The sequence below is a fragment of the Ictalurus furcatus genome, chromosome 2, assembly GCF_023375685.1.
Source record: "Ictalurus furcatus strain D&B chromosome 2, Billie_1.0, whole genome shotgun sequence".
Taxonomy (NCBI): Eukaryota; Metazoa; Chordata; class Actinopteri; order Siluriformes; family Ictaluridae; genus Ictalurus; species Ictalurus furcatus.
The window spans coordinates 28,769,468-28,796,752 of record NC_071256.1 but is presented as its reverse complement, the minus strand read 5'-3'; the positions used below and the strand labels follow the sequence as shown (position 1 = coordinate 28,796,752).

The following is a 27,285-nucleotide window of genomic DNA, read 5'->3' as shown; positions in this document are numbered from 1 at the left end:
GAGTACTTCTTTTGTTTCCCCACCAAGTTCTCTTAAGTCTCCCAATTTGCATTAGCCCCTCTGTTCTATTAAATCTGCATTCCTTTCATCCACCTTCCAATCCTCTTCTGTAGTTGGCATAATATCAGAAACTGGCTGTAATCAACAACTGGACTTTTGGCATGAGCACTCAAAATAAACTATAATAAGAAGCTGGTTGATTGATCTGTTAAAGTGGCAATTCAGGAATATCGTTGCCTCTAGGCAAGTGCAAATCGCCTCCATGGGGGAGGGGAAGGGATTGCAGGAGATTTATTTACAAAATAATTAAATAAATAAATACATAAACTTCTCTCTTGCAAAATCACTAAAAAAAAGGCAGAGAGGGCTTGACCCTTTTATTAATATCACTCTTATTAATACTTGAATTCCAACCATATTTGAGATGTGGTTATGCAGAAATAAGGCTTGCCAGATTTCAAATTCTCAAAATAGAAATTAAATCTAAATTAAATGATATCAACCTTTACAGGACTACTTGGTTTCCAGGCAAGTGGGATTAAGATTATGCTTACTTCTGAAACACTGGCAATCCTAGTATCTAACAAACTGACTTATAAGTGCTTTTTTCTTTGCAGCTATTTTTTTTTTTTCTTTTTGCCTTCCCATCAATTCCTTGAACCCACTCTCCCACTTAAAACAAATTTCTGTTCAATTTAACCACTGCGTATTCAGCACAGGTGCTCAGCTGAACCGAGGCAATGCTTCCTTACTCTGAGTGTCAAGATGCTTGATGGACAGACTGATGCCTAATGGTTTTAGAGCTTTTTCACTGACAAAAATAATATAAATTCTGGATTGAGGCTAAGGGTCGGCACTCTTTTCAACTGTCCATCACATCATGCTAGTTCAATTTTTGTCACGCTTTTGTTTTACTATTCATAGGCCTCTGTGAATTTCTGAAATGTGTCAACATGTTTTTCTAGCAGTTTCTAGCAGAAGACAGCTGTCTCCTTTAGTTTTTGTACCCACTGGGGTTTCGCTCATATCACAAGCTAAAGATGTTGACTGGAGGCAACAAGCAGAAAGAAACCTGCTTTCTGCTCTCCTAGCGTATCAGGCCGAGCACGCTACAGAGGAAAAGCTGAGGTCACGCTTGCTGTCAAACCCCTCTCCAGGGCTCACAGCATAAAAAAAATTACACTGAACAGCTTAGTAAAGTGCAGAAATAGATCGTAGGGCCACTCTGTGAAAACAAGACTGGGCCTTGAGCAGCAGTCGTGCCTGCAAGGCCTGAAAGGTTAGGAATTTTATGGAGGATCAGAGGGGGGCTATGAGATGAGTTCAGGTGGTATGAAATGCTGTTGCCTACATTGCACACATACAGTGCAAGCCTAAATGACACCTATACAAGCCCTTCCTGACGAATGACATAAATAGCCGCTGCTGACATTTACCTCATTTGGCTGATGCTTTTATCCAAAGTGACTTACCATCGAGACAGGATATAACTGAGCAGCCTAAAACTGGCCCACAGGCTATTGTCAGCTTGGTGGTGCTGTGATTTGAACTCTCATCCTTCCGATCAGTAGCCCAAAGCCTTAACCACTGACCAACCACTGTCATGTAAACCTACATAAACATTTATAAAAGCTGTCATAGAGTACTTGGGTCAATTTTTATGTCAAGTTAACATAATGTCAAGTGAGATAACACTTTCTTGGCTGGTGTATGTTTCAGTGTCATGAAAACTGATTTTGTAGCTCACTGTATAACTTTCCGTAGAATCTAGAGGCCCACTGGGGCAGAAATCACACTGCCCCATGCTCAGGGGAGGAGCCATGGACAGAAAAACGTTGACTACGTTTACATGGACAGCAATAATGTAATTTTTAACCTTAATAAGACAATATTGTGATTAACTTGTTTTACATGTTATGAAACATAGATCGATTAATGGCACATGACATTACGTCCCCATGCCACGCCGTCCGACGTTCCCTCCAGAGTTTCACATATCATCATGCAGTTCGTCTTCGTTATGGTACCATATACAGTTTTGGGTGTTTTTATTTTTAATTTTACGAAAGCTTCAAGTGCAGTTGATTATTTGTCATGCCATACGTGCAAATTGACGACTGATTGAAGCCGTGGGCTGTGTCCGAAACTGCAGACTTACATACTATATAGTGAAAGATACATGTATTTCGCCTACTATATAGTGAAAGATACATGTATTTCACCTACTATATAGTGAAAGATACATGTATTTCACCTACTATATAGTGAAAGATACATGTATTTCACCTACTATATAGTAGGTAAGTACTGTATGCGGTTTAGGACACAGCAGTGCTCTCTTGTTTGCCATCAAACGGTTGAGCGCTGCCGTGTGTGTACATGTCCTGTCGCAAAATGCGGTGAAAACTCCCACACGACATTAATAGTGTGATTACGGTGTGTACATGTCTGTAATGCACATCGATAATGCAACTAAAATAGGAATACTCCACATGTCATCATTCCATTTGTGTTTTGAGTATAATCAATAATCACTGTTTACATGGTAGTTTCTTAATCTTAAAAGAGTATTGTCTTAATCGGATTAATATCGGATTATTGTTGTCCATGTAAACGTACTGTGAGTGTGTTCCTGGTGGTTTAGCAGCTAAGGATCGCACTGGTGTTAAATCAGTTATGCAGATCAATGATCTGCTGTGGTGCTCCCCAATGGGAGCAAAGTGTAAACTGCGTGTATTATGTACAAAACCATTTCTATTGTACGATTCTATTGCAAAGATTGGGAAAGCAAAAGGGGAATTTTGGAGTGGATAATGTCTGTACATCAGAAATGCGTGTGCATCACAGTAACCATTGAGATGCAAAGACTGTCTTGATTTCAGTACTTATGAAAACTGTTGTCAAATTATATTACTCAAACTAATTTCATAAAATGTAGGGCATAAATTCAGACTTCTGAACCCTTCACTAATACAGGAGCTGTGGCTTGTATTGAGGAGCAGTTGTGTTACTCACTTGTTGAGATAGACGCGTTTCTCTGTGAACTGTCCAGCACCGTATGTGGGGTCCTCATACGGCTCGTTCTGCACCACCTCCACGCCCTCGCCTCGCTCGCTCTGCTCGTGGCTGTGTTTGCTGATCATATACAGCTGTCCAATCTTGTACTGGAGACAAAGACCACCACACAGTTACAACGGCAGCCTGAACTACAGAAATGAACTTGTCATGATATCATGCCTAGTCCTATGGTCTAAGTAGAATAGGCTATATACAAAATTAAAACATAAATTAAAAAAAAAGAAAAGAAAAAGAACCATCTTTGTCATTTAAACAGGGACCTTCTTTAAAGGGACCGTGAGGGCAGCCAATTTGAGAGCACACAACAGCGACCATGGTCATTAAAAATAAGAGCAAGGTGCTCATGAATACACAAAGTATTCATGAGTGTGGAGCAGTGAAGCAAGCATGAAGAGAAACTGTCATGCGTGAGAACACTTCGATTCTCTAAGCACTGAGCATTTAGTCACATGAGTCTACGCGTTGCTCTCGAGTCAAGTTAATTGAAGTAAAAGAGCAACGACTTAAAGTCAAAACAACAATTTTCCCATCGGTTTGTGTTTAAATAAAATGAAAACATGTCAAACGTCTCACAGAGTTTTTCATCGTCTCAGGGAGTTTTTCCTTGTCACCATCGCCTCTGGCTTGCTTATTAGGGATAAAGTCATACATGTAAAATTTATCCTGTATGTATTTATTTCTGTAAAGCTACTTTGTAACAGCAATGTCCATTGCGTGTTAAAAGCACTATAACTAATACATTTTAATTGAATTGAATTCAACCATGGCCTTTACCCCATTGAAGTCCACAGTAAACATCCAAACCCTCCTTCCCCTCACCTGCTTTTAACTGTTTACTGCCGTTGATTTTATTAGTAAATGAAACACTGAGAAATGCGTAGATGACTTGCTAGAGTTAATCTGGATAACTGAACAGCATTATGTCATTTTGGTCACAAAAGTGCCACAACCGCTAAATAAATATGTATAATCTCATAATCCGAGGATCCTATGTGACTTCTAGGCCTGTGATATCAGCAGTGTTTTCTTGAAGTCCTCTGTGACAATAGTGAGACATTGAAGAAAGCTTTCACTGACAATCTGTACATTTTATGTAAAGAAATGTATACCACTTTTATCATACACCTATTATTATCTTATTCCTTGCCATCCTGATAGTGATTCTAACCGAGGTTCATGCTCATGACATTAAAAAAAAACACCATCTAACGCTATAAAAGTGTCAGACACCCCGTGCATCCATTTTGTTGGCTTAATGAGTTATTGTCCTTATCATTCCCTCTCAGAAATCTAACCAAATTAATTGGAGGAGGTGAGAAAAAAAGCACACATGGGTTAAAGTGGCAGTGAATTATTCATCGTGTCTCGTTCTCTTTGTATGTGCTGGACAGATGTGTAGAGAGATGAGAGGAGCAGGGGGATTTAATGAGTGGCAGATTAAAGCAAGTGAAAGGATCGTGGTGCGCTTTCAAAGGGAGTCAGAATTACAGATAAAAACCAACTTTGAAAGTGTAAATTTTGTAATGCTTTTTGATATAATGTCTTCAGTAGTTTCTTTTTTTTTTTCCCTGAGACTTCTTATATCTTCTCACATCAGAAGTTTGTCTAAGCCTGATGCTGCTCTGTTGTCTTACTGGTTAGAAACTACTGTAGCTACTTGATGCCATTATTTCCTATCAATGAAACGACTGCGGCTGAGAGTGCCACTTGAGCTGCGAGTACTCCGGAGAGAGTGGTAGTTCTGTGATAACAGAAAATATCCACAAATTCAATGGCCTTAAAATGTTGCAAATGTTTAATCCAAGCTCCAGGGCAAATCTGTTACAGCGTTTCTTGCGTCCCGCTATTCAGGATCACATTCACCCTGGCTTAAAAGCCTGTCTGTCTGATAAAACATCTAGAGGCAAAATCAGTCCCAAAACACACTGCAGAATAACATGCTCCTTAAAATGTGTACATGTGGAGAATTTTCTGATTCACCAGATACCAAAGCTTCGTTCACTCCTCTCGGTTTAGCCTTTACACGCAACATTAGGCAAATGTCAGTGGTGCAATCAAAGCAGACAATACCGTTAAACAGAAGACAGAGACAGAGCAATTGGTTCAGTCTGTGATGTTCAGTGTTTGACTTGACACATAATGATTTGCTCACCCAAAATAATACACCAGTCAGAGATAGAGGCATTCTCAAGCTTATTTCTGTGATTCAAACAGATGTCTATGAAATGAAGGATGTTTCTGAAATGACAGTGCAACAGATTGTTTGCAACATGACAAATGAAAGATTTTTATAATCTGCCGGAGCACTCCTCAAATACCCCTTCAATTTTGAGCATTATTGTCTCGGTAATCCAAAAAAAAAAAAAAAAGATGACTTGTCTGTTTTGTGTTTTATGGTTTAATAGAACAAACAGCTTCCAGTCTTTTCTATGCCATTATTTATAGGACAGATTAATATATATCAAAAAGAACGAACAGAAAGAGATCAGATTATAGGTTATTCGGATCTAACCTGACTGGCTTGGCTGCCTTGAATCCATAATCCAACCTTTTCAATTCATAGCCATTTATAACCATCAGCAGCATAACCAACATAGCAAATTTGTCCCTGCTCTCCAGGTGGGAAAGATGGTCTTCTTCTCTTTTCGGTCAATAACAATGAAAGTAGCCCAACTACTACTTGTCTGTGGTTTCATGTGTATCATGGGTATGGAAAAATGCAGCTAGTGCTCTCCTTTAAATGCCCTATGGCACTAAATAAGGAGCAGTGGATAGAATGCAGCGACTGACTTCATGTGTTTTTGAAGGGGAAGCTCATGCCATCTCAAGCTGGTAAACTCTTCAAGGTTCTTGTATAGTTAAAGGTTCTTAGTTTCATAAGGGTCCTTAAAAGGTTTCCAGAAAGGTCGGCCAATTTTGCTTTCTTGGACTCCCGTCCATGGATGCACACCTCAGGATCCCCAGACCTGTTTGTGTGTGTGTGATGATGGAGAACTAGCTAGTTCCTGGAAATTTGCATTTAAATTGGGATTAAAACCAACCACATTGAGAGAACATAGAGTAAAACTCCAAAAAAAAAAAAAAGGCTGAGAAAGCTTTACAAAAATTTTACAAGGTTATTGAATTTACCTTTGAATTCACAGTGGGATGTAATTGCATGGTGCACTTTGGCCTGAGGAGAGAGTGCACTCTTGTTCTATGCTAATAGTTCACTTGAATGGCCCTTTGAGTGAATTCAGAGAAGAAACGCACACTGTGCATGCTGAAAAGCTCACTACTCTAATACTGTAGGGTAGACCGTCTAGGAGGAAAGGATGGAAAAAACATCCTTTCATTAATATTAATTTATATACTTTATTTGTTATTTTAATACGCTAACAGCAGTTATTTTTAAATGTAAGTTGAGAAAGCTATTACCAGGTAACAAGGCTTAACACTGCATTGCACCTTCAGGTGGATTCTACTCTCTATGAAAACATGGTTTCTTTTTCTCAGGTTTTAATTCATCCTTTGGTCATTTATTACAGTGGGTTTTCATGATCTACCATCAAAGTGTTATTTTTCTATTTCTAAGTTCACCAGTGCATTCATGTTTTTCAACATGTTCAAGTAGTAGTTGTTTTTTTTTTGTTTTGTTTTTTTTTAATATTTTTTATTTCTTATTATGTATTTTAACCCACAGCTGACACCAACATCACTAAAATCAGCACTACAAATAAGGCAGTGAAAAGCAATATTTTCAAGACACATCCACATGAACATAAATCCACATGAACATAAATCCATATGAGCATCAGTCTCCTAGCTTTTTATGATTTGCCTTGTTGACACATTTATCACAAAATGAGTTCCTCAGTATATCATGGTAATTTTACCATGGAAGCTGAAATACTCTTCAGCAATTTGAAGGCTGCAGTCTGATTGGATCTACAGCATACGTTTACATGCACATTATATGCACTTCTGTGACACAACAAGCTTTTCGGAGCAGGATAGAGTTCCCAGAATCATGTCTTTAGAAGCAATTAAAGAGTTTGGTCTGAAGCAGTTAGTGGTAAGTAATTGATATAATCTCACAAGTTTGCTTACGTGCTTTGGGAAAAGGTCTGTGGTTTGTCATCTGTCAAGCTAATCAAAGTGACTCTTGCCAAAGTAGAGAGTTTCCAGCCACATTTAGTAATGAAACATACCAGGCTCTCTAGCAAATTCTAGAACTCTGTCTTGTGAGACCTTGCGAGATCAATTCATCCATCCATTTTCCATACCACTTATCCTACACAAGGGTTGCAGGGGAGCCTGGAACCTATCCCAGGGAACTCGAAGCACAAGGGCATAATCGCATACCCATTCACACAATTTGGAAATGCCGCTCAGTCTACAACGAATGTCTTTGGACTGAGGGAGGAAACTGGAGTACTTGGAGGAAACCTCTGAAGCATGGAGAGAACATGCAAACTCCACGCACACAGGGCAGAGGCAGGATTTGAATCCCTAACCCCAGAGGTGCCAGGCAAACATGCTAATTTGGATGGATTGAATGTGCTAATAATGGGTGGAGTACAGGAATATAATTTTTCTATATTCCCAGCGCTTAGGGATGATGCATAACTGGATGAAGTAACATATTCCAAATAAAACTGTCTGGTGCCTTGTGCAAAATCCTTTGCAATCAAAGACTGCTTAAAGTGAGTGCAATGCTCAAACATTATGAGATATACTGTATAAATATAAAGATCCTACTATATATTGTCTCTAATACCTGTGTAGTTAAATATTGCAACTATTGACATTGTTACAGATGGATTACAACAGTACATCATCTTTAAAATATGTGTTTCAGCATTAATGTTTGGCTCTTGTAGGTCCATCCACTCATCCATCCATTTTCTGTCCCACTTATCCTACACAGGGTCTCAGGGAGCCTGGAGCCTATCCTAGGGGGCACAGGGAATGAAGGGGACACCGTGGACAGGAGTCCATTGTATGTGCCCAATCGCACATACACTCACACACCCATTCACACAATACAGACAATTTGCAAATGCCAATCAGCCTACAACGCATGTCTTTGGACTGGGGAAGGAGACCAGAGTACCCAGAGGAAAGCAGCTCATGTTGGTATGCAAATGTATTTTTAAAGTTGGAACAGGACATCATTTCTCAGGTAATTGCACAAAACATGGTGAGAGTATAAACTGCTGATTTTCCATCAGACCTTTGTTTCCATTATGAGGGTACTTACACTACACCCACCCAGGAAATACTAACCTAACGTACCTTAACTTGCCTAAAATTTACCTAGACCTTTAAACCAGTCTGACAGTACCTACACAGCACAAGCCTACATACTATCAATGTCCTGTTACATTCTACTATTGTTTTTTTTGTTTATCAAATGACATTCCAGCCTTTTTTCTTGGTCTCCATGTTATATAATAAATATAAAAATGTTATTTTAATGACAAAAAAGCTCTTTAAAATGAGCGGACAAGTACTGTCAGACTACTCACCGCCTGGCCTTTGGTAAGTGGGATGCACTCACATCATCATTAAACCCAAGAGAGCCAGTTACTGCAGCCACACATACATGTCACTGTTTCACAGCTGAAGTGGGATGTGTTGGAGCACAAGCAGTTACTTTGTTCTTCATCATTTCCGTTTTCAGCCATACTGGCACAATTTTCCTTCCATAACGCTTTGTTCCCCATGTGAATGTACTGTATCAGGAGGCTTTTTAATGCAACTTCAGCAAATTATTACCAGGTTTTGTGGTTGGTTATACACAGTGGGATGTGGTGAACCATCAGATCATGTTAATATGTTGGTGCTTTTCTTTCAAAATTTTATGCCACCACAGCTGAATGGTGTTCTTTATCTCTTTAACAGTTTCACTTCATGATCATTTTCTTCCATGGTGCTTGTTAAGTTTCTCTGATACGTATGTAGTTATATACAGTATATGCGCATGTAACAGGGTGAAGGTAACTACAATTTTATGAACTGCTGATTTTTAAATAAGGCTTTTCTTTATGATTGTTATGGTTGTACAATAAATTATTAAGGTGATTACACTGCACCAGTCACCTTACCTAAACCTGACGCTTTAAAAAGGAAAGTGACTAACAATTGATGCAGGATACAACTGAGCTGAAGATTAAGGGTCTTGCTCAAGGACACAACCATGGCAGTTTGGTAGTGCCGTATTCAGCTTAGGTGTGGTAACAGCTTTCCGCTTCGCATCACGCTACCCTGATGTTGATGTTTATTCCATGCACACACAGTAACAGACCATTAAAATACACAAAACAATTGATGTCAGCTATAAGACATCTCTATTGTAAACAACATAATCTTTGCTGATAACTCACAATACAATATAAGCAATAACAAATATTTTAAATTAAAATCAAATGTCTCTATATGAGATTGTACAAGCACATGTCAGAAGAAATAATATACTATACCGGTTCTGTAGTTACAGTAATTGATACTATGAATCATTACCAAAAAAAATGTTTTTCCTTCCTTTCCTTAGAGCATGTCTCTCTGCAGGGTTTGTAGGAGCTGAGCGCAAGAGGTTATCTACCTGTGAAATTGTGTATGTGCGTGTGTGTGAGGAAATGATTTGCTGTCAGACTATACTGAGCATTAGAGCATGCACTGACAGAAGGCTGAAGGAGAATGATGAAGTGAGTGTGCCAAGAGGTTAGTGAAGGGGGGGTTGGAAAGTGGTCGACTCATGCAAAGTGCCTTTTCTCCTTGAAAATGTTGCCTGTGTCAGTCAGTTGATCTCCTATATGCAGCGCTGCTAACTGCAGCTCATCCATCACTGCCCGAGAGCATGAGAGAGTGCATGCTCAGCACTAAAGCGCTGCATAACACCGCTCAATGGACACGGAGAGAGTGAGTGGGTGTCTGCGTGAAGATGTGAATATGTATGTGGTTTTGTCAGCATGCAGGGTGTGTGTATGTGTGTGTTCTTATCAGTATGTGAGATGTCCATGGTGAGAGTGAAAGGCACATTTTCACATATAAGTGATGCAAGCTGAATGAATTAAAGACACACAGTTCAGCCCAATGCGACTACAGGACACAAGTGGCAGAGTGTGATTAAGGCAACAGCAAAATATCTCAAATGACTCGTTTTCCGATGTTATTGAGTGAGGGATAAAAAGAAAAAGAATTATGACAGTGGTATCATTATCCTTACCATTCTCTAACACTGTGTGATAAATGACTGAGGTACTAGCATGGCACAAGCCCTTAGGACCTGGAAAGCAATTCTGTTTGTTCAAATTACTTTTTGGACTGTCCTTCCAACTTAAAAAACAAACAAACAAACAAACAAAAAAACCCAACATATTTTCCAGTTCATTTGAGACAATGAAAGGAAAATCACACACACTAGCCTGGCACAAACCTCTCTCTACTCTTGGCTGTTACATGACACGTGAGAGACAGGTGCTCATTTTCATTTAAGATGCTTTAAAAGTCATGAATGTTAAAGAAAACAGCAGACGGTGTCATGCTTGGATTAAAACTTTAGCCATAATGCATGAGAAGGCTTGTTGCATGGCGACTATACACAGCGACTATACACAGCGACAGCGCTGTTCCGCCTTCACCGATGGTGGAGAAACCTTGGTGATCAAATCACGAGACTGAGGCTCTCTTCCATAGCTAGAGAAGTGTTATGAATCAAATGTGAGAATTAGATGTTTGCTTTATTCCAAACATAGAAACATTTACTCAGTATTATTTTTTTACACTGACTCTGACTTTCAGTTATGTAGGTGATTGGACTGTTTCATAGTAGTTAATTAGTTGTGGTGTAATCTTAGGCCTTGTTTACACTAGTACGTTTTCGTTTTAAAACAGCATTGAAAACCATCCTCGTCCACACTGGCGTTTCCGCTGTGTTTCAGAAACGATCTCCGTCCACACTACACGACCGTGTACACATGACCATTCATGCACACTGGGCATGCGCATACAAGTGTAAACAGGAAGTACGTTGTTAGTCCAAACCGGCATTCCATGTAGGGCTTACGCCGCTCGGAATGAGATTTGTTGCCGATCGCTCTAATCATAACTCACCTCTCGCGCATGTAGGCAGCTGCAGTATTATAAAATACAGAATTTAACTGCACAATGGCTGCTAAGAATGACAACAAAGCCAGCAAAGCGGTTTTGCTGGTTCAGTCTCTGTGTTGTTGTGTATACGATCAAGGTAGCATAACGGTCATATGGTAGGGGCTTGACGAACCAGGTCAGGATACGCGATGATCCAGAAGACCCAATCAGGGAGCGAATGTGGGCGGAGCCACGCCTTTGTTTTTATAAGTCTTCGTTTTGGTCTGTTTACACTGAAACGTGTGCCTGGAGTTTTCAAACTAAAACGGGGTTTTCGTCGTTTCCAAAAGTCTCCGTTTTCGAGGTTCGAAAACGCTAGAGTAGTGTAGTCGACAGGTGTAACCGTAGCAACAGTTATGCGGTTTAAAACGAACATGCACTAGTGTAAACAGGGCCTAAAAGACATTTCAGCAGACATGGGGCTTTTTTTTTATTGTTATTGTTGCTGTAAAAGACGTTGTTGCGGCTTTTTCAAAATTTGCGATGTGACTTGCAGAGTTTTTTTTTGTGCTACTTGAATTGGCAGTGATGTTTGTTGGAAAAATGAGACCTTTTAGCTGTACTCATATTCGAAGCACGTAAATCAAAGAGGGTCTTGGCTGAACGCGTGTTGTGATGACATCACATGACTCATCTTGGTCCAAATCTGTGGAAAATCTGCTGTAATTTAGAAAAATTGCAAGCTCCTCTGAACATTGCGATGTTTGGTTGAGTTTGCGTTCATTTCTCCGATTGCAAAATCCTGGAGGGACTGAATTCAGCATTTCATCATTGGGAGCAGAAATAAAGAAGGAAAACTGGCGTGGTTTGGATTCACTGGCACTGTTAGATTGAAGGGTAACAGCAAATCAATATAAAGTTATAGACTATATCACACAGTGCACGAGTACTCACTGGATGTTTTTATGAATATGAAAATCACATGCTACTTTTATTTGATTGTCTCAGGCAGGAGTGTAAGTCTGCAGTGAAACATGCAGAAAGGGTGATGGTTGATGCAACACACCTGTATTTCATGTCCGATGCCCTATTTGTTTTCTCTCCCTTTCTCTCTGAACAGTGAGCATGTGTGGGGTTATGAACTAAACATGATAAATGGCTAGAGAAATGAAAAGCTGCATTGTTGTTGTTGTTATTGTTTTTTTTTTTTTTACTGTTCGCTGACCATGCCAAAGGGTATGAGCACCAATAAATAAAAGCCCCAGGTCTGCTGTGTTCTTTGAGTGTTGTGCTGACGAAATTGTTACAGTCGTATATATTTCTTTAGACATCTACGAGTTTATGTAGGATTTTGATGAAACCACTGGCATGTATGACAGTGAGATAATGTTATTTTGATCTTTAGAGACAACATTCTTAAGAAATACTTACAACGTTCAGCCATAACATTAAAACCACCGAGAGATGACATGAATAACGTTCGTGGGGCAGTCGTGGCTTAGCGGTTAAGACTCTGGGTTACTGATTGGAAGGGCAGGGGTTCAAGACCCAGCACTGCCAAGCTGTTGGGCCCTTGAGCAAGGCCCTTAACCCTCTATGCTCCAGGTATCATGGCTGACCCCAACTTCCTGACATGCTGGGGTATGCAAAGAAAAGAATTTCACTGTGCTGTAATGTATATGTGATCAATAAAGACTTGTTATCATTATTATCTTGTTACAATGATACCTGTCAAGGGTTGGGATATATTAGGCAGCAAGTAAACGGTCAGTTCTCAAAATTGATGTGTTGGAAGCAGGAAAAATGGGCAAACGTAAGGATCTGAGTGACTTTGACAAAACGGCAGGTCTTGTGCGGTGTTCCCAGTATGCTGTCCTTAGTACCTATTAAAAGTGGTCCAAGGAAGGACAACCAGTGAACTGGCAACAGGGTCATGGGCGCTCAATGATGCGTGTGAGGAGCGAAGGCTAGCCCATCTGGTCCAATCCCACAGAAGAGATACTGTAGCACAAACTGCTGAAAAAGTTCATGCTGGCTATAATAGAAAAGTGTTAGAACACACAGTGCATTGCAGCTTGCTGCGTAGCTGCATGACCGGTCAGAGTGCCCATGCTGACCCCTGTCCTCCACCCAAAGCACCTACAATGGACACGTGAGCATCAGAACTGGACCACAGTGGAAGATGGTGGCCTAGTTTCTTTTACATCACCTAGACAGCCGGGTGCATGTGCGTCACTTACTGGGGAAGAGATGGTACAAGGATATACTATGGGAAGAAGGCAAGCTGGCAGAAGCAGTGTGATGTTCTGGGCAATGTTCTGCTGGGTCCTGGCATTCATGTGGACATTGCTGCAGATCAGGTACACCCCTTTATGACAACGGTATTCCATAATGGCAGTGGGTTCTTTCAGCAGGATAACGCGCCCTGCCACACTGCAATAATTGCTCAGGAACGATTTGAGGAACATGACAAAGAGTTCAAGGTGATCTCAATCCGATCAAGCATCTGTGGGATGTGTTGGACAAACAAGTCCAACCCATGGAGGCTTCACATCATAACTTACAGGACTTAAAAGGATCTGATTAACGTCTTGGTACCAGATACCACAGCACACCTTCAGAGGTCTTGTGGAGTCCATGTCTCGATGGGTCAGAACTGTTTTGGCAGCACAAGTGGGATGTAAACAATATTAAGCAGGTGGTTTTAATGCTATGGCTGATTAGTGTATTTCTACATATTGGACCATTCAGTACTGAGTTAAGCACACATGCTGAGGCGTTAATACTGAAAAGTAGGAGACATCTCAAGGCTATCTCAAGGTCTGAATTTGTTATGCCTACAATTATGACTAACACTTCCTTAGACTGAGCTGTAAGATAGCAGATGAGTGCTCAATCAGCTTATCCTTCAAACCATGGGCATGTTTTCTTTAAGGGAGAGTGAACTGAATCAAAAAACACTGGCATTATTTTTACTATTCAACAATTCAAAATAGCAAATTAAAACTATGATAAAATAGCCAATATCCCACACACATTACGATTTCTTGAACTTGAATTAAAACCTTAATGGCTAGATTAAATTCTGTGTACATGTCATGTAATGGGGCTGAGATGGATGCAATTGCAATTAAAGCTTTTATTAAGAGAGAGGCAGATAAGTCCAAATCGATCGGCAAAAACGTAATCAAAAAGCAGGCACAGGGTCAGGCGATCTACAAGAGCGCATAAACAGGGCAGAGACGAGAAACCAAGAAACGAGGACGAGAACAGGATCAAAACACCGGGAAATGAGGGCAAACATCAAAGGCTCAGTATGGTTCTGGCGGCAAAACACAGAAAAGCAACACTTCACCCTGAACAAAGACACACGAGGGGTTTAAATGCGAAACGTAATCAAAGGTGGAAACGAGAACTGCTGAGACATTAGGAAGGAACCAATTACATAACAAGCGCGGAGACAGGACAGAAACTAAAACAAAACACGTGTCATTGTAAACAAAGTCAATGACATCACGCTATCACGCTTCGGGCAGTACATGCTCCAGTACTCAGCGCGAGGAGAAAAACCAGTACAATTAATCTGATAAATTTTAGAGATAAAATGCAACCTAATAGAAAGTCTTGGATCAACTGCGATTTTACAAGATGGCAAATAATAAGGATGGAAGGCATATTGTTCAATTAAAACAAATTTGCAGTGATTAATGTTAGAATTATAGTTAGGGCTCTTTATATGTCCATTTTGACATAACATTTGGATTTAAATCATCAACTCTAAATACAGCCTGTTGTATTTAGTGTATAAAGATTCCTCATCTTCTGGATTCTGGACATAATGTAAGGAGTAAATAGTCATGGTAATTTACATGTACTCTCTGCAGGACTGTGTAATCTGTGTTCCCTGATATCCAGACATCTTAGTGCTTAGATGCCTGAGTGCCTGTGGAAATATACCGCATGTTCCAATTCCCCCTCCTTCTCTCGCTGCCTCTCAGTGAATATGAAGCTGCTATGTATTGTCTGTCTAACTGAAAGACCTTTTTTTCACAGATGGCCTGAAGGAGATGTTCTGCCTGCACATTTTGAAGAAGAGTGCATATGTGTGTGTGTGTGTGTGTGTGTGTGTGTGTGTGTGTGTGTGTGTGTGTGCGCGAGAGAATGAGTGAGAGTGTCAGGAAAAGGTTTCGCCTGAAAGCACCAATGTAATCACAATAATCATCTTATTATTATCACTATTTCTAATTACACTGCACATTTTCCTTTTTTTACTTATACGTGTACCCTTATTAGGAATGTAACTGAATAGAGTAAAAAAGAGAATTCTCAGGGTGTCTAGTGGATGGTAGACATCTTAATAGAGATTTATATAAAGGAGTGCCGAGGCTCAGAGCAAACATACTTGTTACAAGCATACCAACTGATTTCTCTCATTAGTGTGTAGCATCAGTAGAAGAATAGAGCAAGCAATTGAAATCGACATTGCATTTTAATTTCTTTTTATACGTGAGCCGGAGAGGCCAGTGTTCCCCTGCTCCACGTGGCCTTGCTCTTGGACACTAATGAAGTCATTAACTGGAACAGCATCAGTGAGTGTGCCATTGCACCAGTGGCCACCCCTGGCCCTGCAGGAAGAATGTTTATTTTAAGATGTCAAATCGAGCTCATTGACTTTGGCACCTACAGGAAAACATTTTCTACGTGAAGCACGCTAGTGCCTGACTGCACTCATACATCTGAATTTAGCATTGCTATTATATAATTATTACTAATTATTACACAATCTACACCTCTCAGACCCACAAGCTTTTTTTTGACTAAAGGATAGATAAAGGAGACGCTTAAAGCTGCACATCAAGCACCATCATTATTTTTAATAAGTGATAAAAGTCAAGATAATTTGTTTTACACATTCCAAAGTGTAATTGAACACTGTGTGTAGATATGCTGGTCTGTCTGATTTATACCACACACTCCAGTCATGTGATGTATTATTCATATAGACTATACAATTAGTGTCAAGGTTGGGGGTTTACATAATAAGCTGTCAATGCAGACACACACACACACACACACACACACACACACACACACACACAGCACTTTCTAACTGACCTAGTATCCACAAATGAGCGTAGGGAAATTCTTTAACATGTCATCTCATACTGAAAGATGAGCTTATCACAACACCCCACACTTCACATGTTTGATAGCATTGACAGAAACCATGGGGAATTGGTTTTATGGTAGAAGAGGAACTCTTCTCAATATTTATTGCCAGTGCAATTCATCTCACAGGCAGTAGAGGGCTCTAAACTACACAAATGGCGCCAAATGACAGAGTTTAGGATCATAATTTAGGAAAAAAACACCAGGAAGAAGGCATAAAGAACAACATGCACTATGTGGGCAAAAGTATGTGGACACCTGACCAGAAAACCCATATTACAGTCTTCCCCCAAACTGCTGCCACAAAGTTGAAAACGCACAATTATACAGAATGTCTTTGTATGCTGTGGCATTATGATTTACTTTCAGTAGGACTAAGGGGTTGAGCCTAAACCTGTTCCAGCAGGACAATTTCCCTGTGCACAAAGGGAAGTCGAGAAAAACATCCATCCATCCATCCATCCATTTTCCATACTGCTTATCCTACACAGGGTTGCAGGGGAGCATGGAGTCGATTCAAGGAAACTTGGGGCACAAGGCAGGGGATAGCCTGAACAGGGTGCCAACCCATTGCAGGGCCAAATCACACACACATTTACACACTACGGGGGAATTCCAAGCAGCCTACAATGCATGTCTTTGGACTGTTGGAGGAAACCGGAGTACCAGGAAGGAACCCATAAAGCACGGGGGAGAACATGCAAGCTCCACGCACACAGGGCGGAAGCAGGATTCAAACTCCCGACATGCAAGGCAAATTTGCTAACCACTAAGCCCCCGTGCCCCAGTTCATAGACATGATTTGCCAAAGTTGATGTGGAAGAACTCGAATGGCCTGCACCGAGCCTTGACCTCAACCCCACTGAACACCTTTGAGATAAATCTGAAATGCCAACTTCGCACCAGGCCTTCTTGCCGGACATCAGTGCCTGACCTCTTATGCTCTTGTGGCAGAATGAGCACAGATCCCTACAACCACAAAACCTATTGAAAAGCCTTCTCAGAAGAGTGGAGGCTGTTATAACACCAAAGGGGGAACACCTCAATATTAATGCTAATGGTTTTGGAATGGGATGTTCAATGGCCAGGTGTCCACATACATTTGGTCAAATACCGTATTTAGGTGAAAGTATAGTCTTTGAGTGTCAGTAATACAATTCAAGAGGTGCACGGTGGGTAACATTGTCACTTCACAGCTCTATAGTCCTTGGTTCCATCCTGAGCTTGGGTTACTGCTTGTGTGGAGTTTCACACATTCTCCAATGTTTGCATAGGTTTCTTCCATGTTCTCCAGTTTTCTCCCATCTCCCAAAAATATGCCCGTAGGTGGACTGGTTATGGTAAATTGCCACTAAGTGTGAATGAGTGTGTGACTGCTTGTGCATGGTCCCATGCAATGGATTGGCATCCCATCCAGGTTGTGTTTTACATCCAGGATGTATTCCCGCCTAATATTCTCGGGATAGACTCCTGAGCCAACATAACCCTGAACAGGATAAAGTGGTTACTGAAAATGAATAGAATAATGAATGATATCATTAAAATTTCAGTCAGTTTGAGAGTATCACAAATGTTTGCTTTATTAACTACATACACAATGACTTCAGTATTATAGTATCCATCCATCCATTTTCTGTGCCACTTATCTGACATGGGGTCACAGGAAGCCTATCACAGATGACTCGGGGCACCCTGGATGCGGTGCCAACCCAGTGCATGGCACAATCACATACTACAGATAACTGTAGAAATGTCAAACAGCCACATGTCTTTGGACTGGGGGAGGAAACCCCCAAGGTGCAGGGAGAACATTCAAGCTCCAGGTGCACAGAGCGGATGCGGGAATCAAACCCCCAACCCTGGAGGTGTAAGACAAATGTGCTAACCACTAAGCCACAATTTTTGTATTGAAATATGTGAAAAACTATCCATAGACAGAAGAGATACTAATAGAAAAGTAATTTAGACACACTCAGCCAAGGGCATGAGAATACATTTATTCTAATTCACTTTGCAGGCTGATAATTAGACTCAATCACTGATAGAAAGAAGATAGAGCTAACAGGATTTATGCTGAAAAGTTGTCAAAGAAAAATGTGCTGAGGCCATATTGTGTCTTATCCGAGAAAGACAATATTAACAGATTTGTTTCTATATCCTTTAGTTCTCCAGTGGATTGTACAGTTCAGCTGTTTGTAAAGACTGTGTGTGGTTTTTCCCGTTGGTCTGTGACCAGTTCTAGTGTTCGGGTTGTAACACATGTGCGCTGGACAGATGTCAGCAGAAGGATTAGCAGTCACTGTGAAAAGAGCTGTCTCAAGCCATCACCTGGTACACTTGATAACAGGCTACCAGGAGGATCAACTAGCCTGAGTTTGGCATTAATATTACAAACGCAATTACGATTAACTTTATTTTTTATTAACTAAAAGTTTAAACTGCTTAGAGTTTTCTTCAAAGTTGGCAAAAAAATTTGTTGAGTTGTAAGAAAATTGTTGCATGCAAAAATTACAGCACACTATTGTAAAATTGGTATCAGACAATGTATTTATAAATTGTCCACACACTGTACAATGTACACACATGTACTCCAGCTCAATCATACAATTATCCAATCAGCCATTCATGTGGCAGCACAGCAATGCATGAAATCATGCAGATACAGATCAACATCCAAATAGTAACCATGACAATGTTGTTGGTGCTGGATAGCCTGGGTTTGAGTATTTCAGAAACTGCTGCGCTCCCTGGATTTTCACGTAGTCTTTAGATCAGGGGTGTCCAATCTTATCCGCAAAGGGCCGGTGTTGGTGCAGGTTTTCCTTCCAATCAAGCAGGAGCCACACCTGATTCCACCTGTTTAATCAGTTGAGCTTGGCTTTCAATAGACTCAGGTGTGGCTTCTGTTTGGTTGGAATGAAAACCTGCACCCACACCAGCCCTTTCCAGATAAGATTGGACACCCCTGCTCTAGAGTTTACACAGAGTGGTGCGAAAAACAAAAAAAAACATCCAGTAGTGAGCAGCAGTTCTGTGGGCGGAAACGTCTTGTTGATGAGAGGAGAATGTCTAGACTGGTTCAAGCAGACAGGAAAGTTACGATAACTCAAATAACCATTCTTTACAACCATGGTGAGCAGAAAAGCATCTCGATTTTATATGTTAACTTCATGTGAGGTAGCTTTAAGAGACTTTAAATATTTTGGAATACTGGTTCATATTACTCTCACTGTGTGTGAGGTGGGAATACTTCCAGGGTGGATATGCAGTTTGCATGATGCTATACTGAAAGATAAAGTCTTCCTTTACATGTTAGCTCATTAATTTCATAGTCAGAAATACTACTACATATGAGGTAAATTGCACACATTTCATATTACTGTATCGTGATGTAATGTAATGTTATGTTTTGCTTACACGCTATATGAGGTGTTTTCTGTGAAACCTCAGAGACTCCTGTATAGAGAAAAAGCACACTGGAAGGCATCTCACAGGCCCCTTTTTTCTTTGCTGAACTTCTCACTGAACTTTAACACTTGGTGTACCCTTATCAGTAAGCAAGTTTACTTTGTACATGAAGTGGGATTGGACTAACACTGAAGACATCTCATACTCAACTATGAAGCATAATTCGCATCATACATCTCAAAGACCTCAGCAGCTCCCTCTGTTTCAATGCCAGAACAAGGATTTCAGAGTTATATGTGTATTAATATCCAGGGTGTCCCCAAATAGTTCACAGATGCTGTTTGGGCTTCTTCACATATGTTTGCAATGTTGTGCCATCTGGATGTCACTGTGCTGTCTCATGTGGAGACGGTACTGCAGATGCACTCAGTTCTGTAACATAATCTACAGCTCATTACACCCAGGACCTCAAAAAGCCGGACATTCAAGCTAAGAATATATTGCTGCGAGGTTGATTTAGAAATAATTAGCATTTCCTTGTCTTCCTCATGATCTGAAACCTCAATCAGACACGCTTTTGTGTCGGGCATTTTTCCAACTGCTAGGTTTATGGGTTTCTAGCTGCTATGATGCAAATTTTGATTCACAATGATACAAAACAACAATAAGAGACTTATTGCATAATACTGCAACATTATGAAATGACTTTTAATTGTGCTTCACAGCTTGAAATCACATTTAAAGTCCACTACAGTGAGGGGCAAGCACAGGCTCTAATTAAACCTTAGCCAGAATATTGCTAGTCTGGATTCAGACCCATACCTCTTTTGGTATATAATGTATTTAAGGGGCACACACTCACCTAAATCATTTTCAATATTTCCTGACATTATTCAATCACCCAGTTCAGTGAGCTGAGCCACGAATATGAGATGAGGCTTAATGTGCTACATTATTCTATCTTCATGACCCAGACCTGAAACAGACCTTCACAACACACCTCATGAATGTTTGTATGAAGGGCAAAATATCAGTAGTGGAAAGGAATTCACTGAAAACTCAATTTTAGCCCACACTAAGCTGAAGACCAAAACCAAAATCTATTTTGTAAAACGTGTTTTTATGTACTGTTGCATAATATATATATATATATATATATATATATATATATATATTTACTAGCAGCTCAACTGGAAAAACTACAATGTGCTTCATATTAAGGTTCCCTTTACTGACTTAATTTAACACATTAGTTAAGATGAACAAACCAACAACTTCAGCATTAATGCACTATACGTATAATAACGAAGTAATTAACACTGGTATTAACTGGTCTTTTTAAACAAACAAAACAAATAAGCCAAATAATCAACACTTTCACTCACTATTTTAACCACTGTGCATTAATGAGTAAAATTAAACCCATGATGACCAATATGAAAAATAAATATGCAATAAAATTATAGAAATTCTGAATAAAATTCAGAACCGAGGCTAAATATTTATACCTGGACTTAATTTATTTGGACTGGTAAATGATCAAGATTTAGTCACATTCTGTCATTTTGATAATTTATATGGAGTTATTTTTAGTTATTTATCTTTATAAACATTACTCATTGCAGATGTATTCTGATAACATTTAAATAAAGCTGTTATCCTTGTGAGAATTTTAGATTTATTACTGCTGAAGTTCATGGTTATTGGTGCTTATTTCAATTTTAATTAATGCAATAAATAATGTTAGTTAATGGACACCTTAATGTAAACCATTACATAAATTGCTAATACAAAAGGTCAGACTTAATGTTGCGTGATTTCATGTTATAAACAAATATGGTTGTAAGTAATATTTAGCTTGTTTAGTGTTAACTAATTTTGAGTCAAAGGAGATACACAGCTCAAAATCTCCAAGTTGGCATCTTGTGATTATGAGAATTTCACCAAGACATGAATGCACTGTATCATCCCAGCTATCAAATAACATCCTCAGGGTGACATCTGAACCCTTAAAAAGTAAGGATGTTATTCTGTAAGGTCCAGTAAACATTACAAATGACAGAAAGCACATCTGCCAGCCATTTTACAGCTGTTTACAGTTTATACAGTTATAATATACAAGACTAACACAAGACGAAATATCAATGTCATAATTGTAATGTCATTTCAAGACATATATATAGGACCAATTTACAGCACTCATAAAGTTGTAAAAACATAATAACTGTAAAAACGTCACAACTGTACATTTGGGGTACAGAGCAGTGTCAATACTCGAGTGTGTTAAAAGATTTTGTACTGCTTGATCCCTTTATGCATACCCTTTGTATGACATTTAGGTGAGGCTTTGACTGTAGAGATACTAAGAGAGAGTAAAAGTTTTTCTTTCAAATTTAAACCATATGCATGGGGGCACTGATAGAGGGGTAGACAGTGATAGTGGATAAAATGCTGATGTTGATAGTGTGACAATGAAAGGTCAGAGAGGGAGGATAAGGGGTCTTTGATGAAAGCATCTAGAGAGAGAATGAGACAGAGAACAAAGGAAAGCACATGGCGGGAGAACACATAGGTATGCAAGCTTTCATCCTCCCTCTCCAGACAGACCCATACGTAAATCTGATAGATGGACAGAAAATTTTGGGAATATATAAAGATGTATGCACATATACTGTATGTTCTTACAATTCATGTGCATACAGTATGTAAATGTTATATTAATGATACAATGATACATGAATGCTTAAAATACAGTATATATATATATACTATATAGATTCTTTTATATGTCCAATATATAATCGCCAATTTCAATAAAGTTGCCATATACTGATGGGTGACAAATTAATCAAGAATCAGCATTTGTCTTTGTAAAGTACTAGGCCACCAATAGTTGCCAGAACAGATATTTTGTGCCTTGTGTTACCTGTTCTACGTACAGGTCTCTGGAACTGTATTGGAGCAATGAACACCATTTTTCCAAAATAATATTCCCTCAATAGGTGTTTTGATAATGGTGGTTGGAGATCATTGTGTAATGTCACTCCAAAAATGAACCACAGGTGTTCAATTGGGTTAAGCTATGGTGACCGTGAAGGCCATAGCATTTGATTTACATCATGTTCATAATCATCAATCCATTCAGTGGCCCCTGTGGTGCTGTGGATGTGGGCGGGGTCATCCTGGAAGAGACCGCTCCCATGAGAAACGAAATGTAAGTGTCTAAACATCATATGAACTGTAGGGTCTGTGTGTCATCCTGATGATGGGACAGAATGTTGGGCTTGATCTCTTCATTATTGTGTATGTGACTTTTGCATTCTCTACATGCTAACAATTTATTCTTTTTTTAAAGAAGAAAGAAACAATCTCTGTGTTTAAAATGCCCACTTACTGACTATTTCCTACAGAGGAAAATCAGGAGCACTTCTATTCAGGAATTTTAAGTAAATGATTACCTACACTGCATTAAACAGGCTTGCTTATCAGTCTGCAACTGTACTCATGTTCCTTCACATAAGATAAGATAAGATAAAATAAACTTTATTGATCCCACACTGGGGAAATTCCCTTGTTACAGCAGCTCAATTACACAAAAAAACAGATAGGAAAGAATACACAATAAATAGGAACAGAATTGAAAAAAATGTCTAAGAAAATATATACAATAGGAATAGAAAAATAAGAATAAAAGTAGTAAAAAATAATAATAATGGTAATATGTACATTCTGAATATCTCAATGTATGTACAGATGAATACAAATATGAATATATACAGATGAGTAACTCCTTGTTTATATATAAACAAATCAAAGCTAAGGATTATAAAGTAACTGAGCTAACTAACACAAATGTGGGTAAAGAAATGACAATCAAGCCACTTTTTACATTTGTAAGACGTCTTCCTTCCTTTTAAAGAAGGTGCGCCCAAATCAAACCAAACTACACAATGCATTATGGGCATTATGTGGCTGCTAGGGTACATCGTTTGTACATGACATATGGTGAATATGCCATAGTTTCTGAAACAGAATATGTCTGGCCATGTGCACTAGGATGTAGGAAGCTTTCTAGCAAATGTACAGTCAAAATGTGAAGGCTGTCACGGAGGGGCATTTAAGGGGGCTGGTGGGGTTAGGATGCGCAAAAACATGAGCTCACTGCAGGGAATCATGGTCTCTGCATTCAGTGGCACTAATAATATGACTAAGGCCAATATATATGTAACACAGTATATTTGTCATCAGCTGTCATAACACAAAGGTTTCATAACACTCCCTCAATCCCTGACACTCTTATACTCTAAACCAGGGGTTCCCAAACTTTTCCAGGGCAAGGCCCCCCAAATGGCATTAACATTTGACCGAGGCCCCCCTTTTGCAAGATGTCTTTAAAACACATTAAAAATACAGACTTCTGAATATATCCCACTTTTTTTTTATTATTAATAATTACATCTTGCATCTTTACATTACATTAGATTAGGAATTGATTGTGTGTGTGTGTGTGTGTGTGTGTGTGTGTGTGTGTGTGTGTGTGGTTGTCTGAGAGTGAGAAAGAGAAAATCATGTATTTATTTATTTTTCTGCTCTTTTACTCACATACCTGCATCTTACTGGCACACACTGCTACTCATTTCTCTTACTGCTGCCTCTTCACTCCTTTAATCATTTTTTCACAAGGAGAATTCTAACAATATGTCTGAATGTAACACATCACTACCTTTCATTTGATATAGAGAGGAGAGGATCCTAAGAGTATGCTTATTCACTTTCACTTTATCAGGCCCGAAAATGTCACTGTTAGATATATTAAGATATAACCAGTGCATTCTCAAGGCTGGTGATGAAGGGGATTTGTAAGATTGTGACATATCCTGCCTTTGGACAAATATATTATCGCTACTATGGGGCAGTGGTGGCTTGGCGGTTAAGGCTCTGGGTAACCAATCGGAAGGTCCAGGGTTCAAGTCAAGCTGGCACTGTTGGGCCCTTGAGCAAGGCCTTTAACCCTCTCTGCTCTGTGGGTGCGGTATCATGGCTAACCCTGAATTTCACTGTGCTGTAATGTATATGTGATCAATAAAGACTCATTACTAGGCACTACAGTATTTAGAATATATGTGGATTTATTGGGAAAGACCTCTTGGTTAATTAACACTTTGGGTGTTACTGGGCACTATTTATGCAGACTCCCTGGGAAGCAGTTTATTCTTATCTCCATTTCATTCAGTCCAGCAGCAGGAGTATGTCAGCAGTCAAGTTTATTTCTCCATGGGTGAGTTAAAATAGTTTGACCTAGTCTGCTGTCATTGACTGAATCTTGTTATATGAGGAGACTGAAATGAACAGATGCTGACAGAGTAAGAGAGAAAGATAGATGACGAAAGGGATGAAAGGGAGTCATTTCTGACATAAAGCCAATGAGCAATGAAGACCTTTGCCGTTATCAAGAACTTGTCAATGAGCCTGATTTGCCTTAGAGAGAGATTCTGTTTTATTAGGGGTCATCTGGAAGAACACAAGGCTCATGAACTACTGGGAGAGCTTTAGGGATGGTGGAATCATATTGGTTGTATTTCTGAAATGCTGTCAGACAGACAAGGGTAGGTGAGCTGTGCAAATATAGCGCAGCACGTCTGCTATTCTGTGAGACAGAGATGGCTTTAGGTGGCTTTTATACACTGTCCTCTATAGTGGAGAGTAACGAGAGCAGGAAGTCACTGTAGGAATCCTACACTGTGATGAGTCAGTAATTACTCTGATTGCTAACAATACTGATCAAGGACCAGCACATTCTGCTCACATCATAAATATCATCATTACAAGATTTTATTTTCTATATCAGTGTAAAACAAGAGTATTTACAGCGGATGTTGGTCGCTTTTGACATGCATTAGGTTAATAGTTAAATGTTATTTCCATGTTCATATGTTGGCATGTAACTCTTTAAGATGGGTAGTTTCCATTGCAAGGGTCTAGGCCATCTAAGACTGACCAGCCTTGCCTGTCTTGCAAGCCCCTTCACAACAACAAGGTATCAATCCACAAAGAAGTTTAAGATAGATGTGCTTGCTATTTTTATCCTGCTCTGACCCTGACTGTGACCGTAAATCTAACCTACCGTAAATGCTTACTAAAAATATATATGGAAAACCTAATAACCTTTGCACTATATTCATGCTTAGTAAAAATGATTCTGAACAGCAGGATAATCTTACCCAGTGGCTCTATGCAGTTGTATTGAATCATGTTCATCACTAAATCTTCATTAAGAACATGTTGTATTTAGACTTGGTGTCAGAAAAAGATTCATCATTGGATAAATAGGAAAAATGATCCATAGTCAGACTTGTGAAATGCAGGTGCTTAAGTAGTTTAACATTTTTTCAAAGCATCTGTGTGTAGTTTACAACTCCAAGGTGAAAAGGTTTTTCTAGTTTTTTTTCTAGTTTTCCAATTGCATTTAGACCACCCCCAGTAAAAAATAAATCAAATAAAATAAGTGGTATTTTCACACACAAAAAAAATCTTAGTAAATTTACTTGAGCATATTGAAAGTAAGGTTTAAATGGCACGATTATTCTGTTAGAAAACGTAAGCAAATTTAACTAGAAACTTTCTTGTTTTCTAAGTACATTTTACCCAGATTTGAGTTTTATGGTCTACATAAAGCTCAACACTGAAAAAGTACACAGCTAAACATTATCACTAATACTTCACGGTTCCAATAAAAAGTAGAACACCACTGAGTAAACACACTTACATCAGCTTCCATAAAAACCTTTACTGGCAGAACCTAATACAATTCATTAAGAAGGTTGTGTGTGCACACCAGACACCTGACGGAGAAACACAAAAAGGGTGAACCGAGAAAACTCTACCAAAACATTTGATCTTTCAAAACATTTCATAATACAATAGCCTTACGCCTTACTGCTGACAGAAAACAAGAAATATTGAAACCAACCCATTTACAACGCTCAAAATTAAATTTGTTTAAATAGCGTGACCATATTCTGGTTTTCCCAAAAGAGGACACCTGTTTTTTGGTGGCTGTTTTGAACAGTTCACGTTCAAAACAGTGTTACTGTAAATGCAAACTTTCAGATATATATATATATATATATATAATTGGTTTCACAGTAATATCATATGGCCATGGGCATTGTTTCGACTCAGGACAGCTGTCATTTGCTGCTACTGTCAAGTAACTGTTTGATGCCGTACACAACAGCGTTTCACCTTTGCGTGTTCGCTGAGAGTAGGCTAATGGTTGAGAGACAGAAATTTGGCCAATAATTGCTACAAGCCTTTTATAATCGATCAATTGGTGTGTGAGAAGGTGGGAATAACAAAGAGGGGTTAAAGCAATGCAAATATGCGCACACATGATGCAGTAGACCATAAGCACATCATAATGAAATTAAAGCCTGACATTTTCTCAAATTTCGATGTCCAGGCTAGATGCTTTTTTAAGTTCCAAAAAAGAGGGCATGTCTGGGAAAAAGAAGACGTATGGTCACCCTAATTTAAAGTTCTGTGAACACATATACA

The 27,285-nt window shown here is 39.2% G+C and overlaps 1 protein-coding gene across 1 annotated transcript in view; it reads right to left on the bottom strand.

Annotated features, from left to right (window-relative positions):
- The window catches only part of pitpnc1a (phosphatidylinositol transfer protein cytoplasmic 1a), a 75,082-nt gene that overhangs the window by 25,940 nt on the left and 21,857 nt on the right, over positions 1–27,285 (bottom strand). Inside the window, exon 3 of the mRNA XM_053613031.1 lies at positions 3,016–3,164. Coding sequence (XP_053469006.1) covers positions 3,016–3,164 — 149 coding nt within the window. The remainder of the gene's footprint in view (positions 1–3,015; positions 3,165–27,285) is intronic.